The 4,636-nt window shown below is 32.7% G+C and overlaps 1 protein-coding gene across 2 annotated transcripts in view; it reads left to right on the forward strand.

The window, feature by feature from the left end:
- The first annotated feature begins 58 nt into the window (after nucleotides 1-58).
- LOC106476368 (transcription initiation factor TFIID subunit 2-like) overlaps nucleotides 59-4,636 on the forward strand; it is a 14,799-nt gene continuing 10,221 nt past the window's right edge. Inside the window, exons 1-4 of one of the 2 annotated variants that reach the window (XM_022380257.1) lie at nucleotides 59-168; nucleotides 458-574; nucleotides 2,226-2,365; nucleotides 3,163-3,232. In XM_022380257.1, the coding sequence (XP_022235965.1) occupies nucleotides 83-168; nucleotides 458-574; nucleotides 2,226-2,365; nucleotides 3,163-3,232 (413 nt within the window). In that variant the 5' untranslated portion in view covers nucleotides 59-82. The remainder of the gene's footprint in view (nucleotides 169-457; nucleotides 575-2,225; nucleotides 2,366-3,162; nucleotides 3,233-4,636) is intronic. The other variant, XM_013937028.2, reaches the window with a different exon arrangement.

The raw sequence follows: 4,636 nt of genomic DNA on the forward strand, positions 1-4,636 counted from the left end.
GATGAGTCAGGGTACATATAATGTTTGTATTGATGAGTCAGGGTACATATAATGTTTGTATTGATGAGTCAGGGTACATATAATGTTTGTATTGATGAGTCAGGGTATATATATAACATCTGTATTGGTGAGTCAGGGTACATATAATGTTTGTATTGATGCTTCACGGTATGTATAACATCTGTATTGATGCTTCACGGTATGTATAACATCTGTACTGATGCTTCAGGATATATATAACATACGTACTGATGCTTTAAGGTCCGTATAATGTCCATATTGATGCTTCAGCGTATGTATAATGTCCAACAGACAATTAGATATATATACACATACTAAGACACTGAAAGATAGTGCTTAAAATAGAAATAAAATTTGATTTCTCCTTAAGTACTAAATGTTCAACATTTAAAACATTAATCATTCTAGAATAAATGTTGTTTACATTTCATGGCAGCCAACCTGTTTCTGCTGATTCGTTGTCAAGTAACACCAAGAAGATTTTGGAGGAGATTACTCGTTGTTTAAACTTGGAGAAACTTCTGCCTTGTTATAAGTATACCATCACTGTTAGGTGAGAAGTCATAATGTATACAGCTGTTACTTTAGTTTAAGTTCATTATTCACAACTAATCTTTTTCTCTTATCCAAACTTAACTTTGAACAGGAATTTAACTGTTAACTTTAACTGTTTTTACAGAGAGATTTTGGTTTCTGTTTACAAACATCAGCTATATAAAGGTTATCTGGAAAGCAGGTTGTAGTATACTCTACAGTTTTCCATATCTCAGTCTTAGATTGATATCTTGATCTCATTCTTAGATACATATCTTGATCTCATTCATAGATACATATCTTGATCTCATTCTTAGATACATATCTTGATCTCATTGTTAGATACATATCTTGTTCTCATTCTTAGATTGATATCTTGATCTCATTGTTAGTACATATCTTGATCTCATTCTTAGATACATATCTTGATCTCATTCTTAGATACATATCTTGATCTCATTCATAGATACATATCTTGATCTCATTCATAGATACATATCTTGATCTCATTCATAGATACATATCTTGATCTCATTGTTAGATACATATCTTGATCTCATTCTTAGATACATATCTTGATCTCATTCTTAGATACATATCTTGTTTTGAAAAAGGTAATTAAAAGTTATATCACAATGTGATGTGGTGAAAACAAACATTCACATATATTACACCTGGATGTGGTGAAAACAAACATACACGTATATTACACCAGGATGTGGAGAAAACAAACATACACGTATATTACACCGGGATGTGATGAAAACAAATACACGTATATTACACCGGGATGTGATGAAAACAAACATACACGTATATTACACCGGGATGTGGAGAAAACAAACATACACGTATATTACTACCAGGATATGGTGAAAACAAACATACACGCACCACATCCGGTGTAATATACGTGTATGTTTGTTTTCACCACATCCTGGTATAATATACGTGTATGTTTGTTTTCACCATATCCTGGTATAATATATAATATACGTGTATGTTTGTTTTCACCACATCCCGGTGTAATATACGTGTATGTTTGTTTTCACCACATCCCGGTGTAATATACGTGTATGTTTGTTTTCACCACATCCAGGTGTAATATACGTGTATGTTTGTTTTCACCGGGATGTGGTGAAAACAAACATACACGTATATCACACCTGGATGTGATGAAAACAAACATACACATATATTACACCAGGATGTGGTGAAAACAAACATACACGTATATATCACACCGGGATGTGTTGAAAACAAACATACACATATATTACACCAGGATGTGGTGAAAACAAACATACACGTATATTACACCGGGATGCGGTGAAAACAAACATGCACGTATATTACACCAGGATGTGGAGAAAACAAACATACACGTATATCACACCTGGATGTGGTTAAAACATACACACACATATATTACACATGGATGTGGTGAAAACAAACATACACGTATATTACACCAGGATGTGGAGAAAACAAACATACACGTATATTACACCGGGATGTGGTGAAAACAAACATGCATGGTGGGAATGTATTGCTGCTAGAACTGTAGGTGTTTTTCATTAAATAAATCATAACTGTAAGTTTAAAAAATGACAATAAGATAATTTGTAAGATGAAATGAGATTTAGGTGCCCATTTGGAATTCCTTTTAGTTGTTTGAAAGCCATTCGAAGACTTCAAAAAATGGGACACCTTCCGAGCCATTCCTTGATATTTCGAGAATATGCTGCCTACGGACAGTTCATTGACGTCAGGATGGCAGCCTTAGAAGCCTTAGTAGACTTTATCAAAGGTAGGCTTTTTATAACTCTTCAATAAACTTAATTATCTGGGTTCTAAGAAAGCTGAGTAAAAGATATCACAAAAGGGTTTGAAAACAACATCTTTTTTTATACTGAGAGGGAAAAATAATTTAATATTACTAATTTATGTATACAGAGAGTATGCCGTAGCAAACCTTCAAATTAAAGATTTTAATTTTGTTTTACTTGATGCAACTCTTTAACGGACTTTTATACCACAGATACATTGATTAAAGTAGTCAACACTTTAAACCAGTGGTCCCTGGACCCATGGGGGTCCGCGAAGGTAAAGAAGTAAGTTTTTAATACTGCTGTTGTTTTATTCGCTCACTCAGTTATATTAGTATCATATTTGATAGTGAAAAATGGGAAAACAAGTTAATTATTAGTTAATAAAGGCTTAGGCTTACAGATATCAATGTTTCTGAATATAAAGCTTAGGCTTAGAGATATTATAATGTTTCTGAATATAAATGCTTAGGCTTAGAGAAGTCATAATATCTCTGAATATAAAGCTTAGGCTTAGAGATATTATAATGTTTCTGAATATAAATGCTTAGGCTTAGAGAAGTCATAATATCTCTGAATATAAAGCTTAGGCTTAGAGATATTATAATGTTTCTGAATATAAATACTTAGGCTTAGAGAAATCATAATATCTCTGAATATAAAGCTTAGGCTTAGAGATATTATAATGTTTCTGAATATAAATGCTTAGGCTTAGAGAAATCATAATATTTCTGAATATAAAGACTTGGACCTCTAATGGTTTTAAAAATTTTAATAGTTTTAGGGAAACAAGAAGACTTGAACTTTCTTTTGGACATGGCAGAAAGTGATCCTGTTCCTTTCATCAAGTACGTGTTTCTTTTCTTTAACAAATAGCTCGAAAAGGAAATTTAAAAAAATTAAAAACTTAAGTCAAATGAGTTTTGAACAATATTCTTACTTACATGGCTAGTTCTCTCCCTGACTTTTTATTATACCAGAATGGGGATCAGTAGGATTCTAAAGCTTATGATCCTTTTCATGGTATGTTCTGAGTTTGTGTTTTAACTGGATTGGAAAAGATAAGAGTAGGCTAATCCAAGTGTGTTATCATCCATTTGTTTTTGTTATTATTTTATACAAGCTTTCCAATTTTGAAGTAGCTGTTATCAAGCAAACACACAATTGGTATTTTAATTACAGTTATAAAAACACCTTAATCTAGATAAGACATGAAATAAATAGGTTGGTTTGTCCCTCACTAACTAGTTAAAACTATATTTTGTCAGTTCCCACCACAAAGTAACTAATTAGATTGTGTCAGTTCCTACTATAAAATAACTAACTGGATTGTGTCAGTTCCTACTATAAAATAACTAACTGGATTGTGTCAGTTCCTACTATAAAATAACTAACTGGATTGTGTTAGTTCCCACCATAAAGTAACTACCTGAATTGTGTCAGTTCCCACTATAAAATAACTAGTTGGATTGTGTCAGTTCCCACTATAAAATAACTAACTGGATTGTGTCAGTTCCCACTATAAAATAACTAACTGGATTGTGTCAGTTCCCACCATAAAGTAACTACCTGAATTGTGTCAGTTCCCACTATAAAATAACTAGTTGGATTGTGTCAGTTCCCACTATAAAATAACTAACTGGATTGTGTTAGTTCCCACCATAAAGTAACTACCTGAATTGTGCCAGTTCCCACTATAAAATAACTAGTTGGATTGTGTTAGTTCCCACCATAAAGTAACTAACTAGATTGTGTCAGTTCCCACCATCAGGTAACTAACTGGATTGTGTCAGTTCCCACTATGAAATAACTAACTGGATTGTGTCAGTTCCCACTATAAAATAACTAACTGGATTGTGTTAGTTCCCACCATAAAGTAACTAACTGGATTGTGTTAGTTCCCACCATAAAGTAACTAACCTACTGGATTGATTCACTTCCCACCATAAAGTAACTAACCTACTGGATTGATTCACTTCCTATCATAAAGTAACTAACCTACTGGATTGATTCACTTCCTATCATAAAGTAACTAACCTACTGGATTGATTCACTTCCTATCATAAAGTAACTAACTGGATTGATTCACTTCCTATCATAAAGTAACTTACTAGATTGATTCACTTCCTATCATAAAGTAACTAACTTACTAGATTGATTCACTTCCTATCATAAAGTAACTTACTGGATTGATTCACTTCCTATCATAAAGTAACTTACTGGATTGATTCACTTCCTATCATAAAGTAACT

Source organism: Limulus polyphemus, unplaced genomic scaffold (genome assembly GCF_000517525.1).
Source record: "Limulus polyphemus unplaced genomic scaffold, Limulus_polyphemus-2.1.2 Scaffold10396, whole genome shotgun sequence".
Taxonomy (NCBI): Eukaryota; Metazoa; Arthropoda; class Merostomata; order Xiphosura; family Limulidae; genus Limulus; species Limulus polyphemus.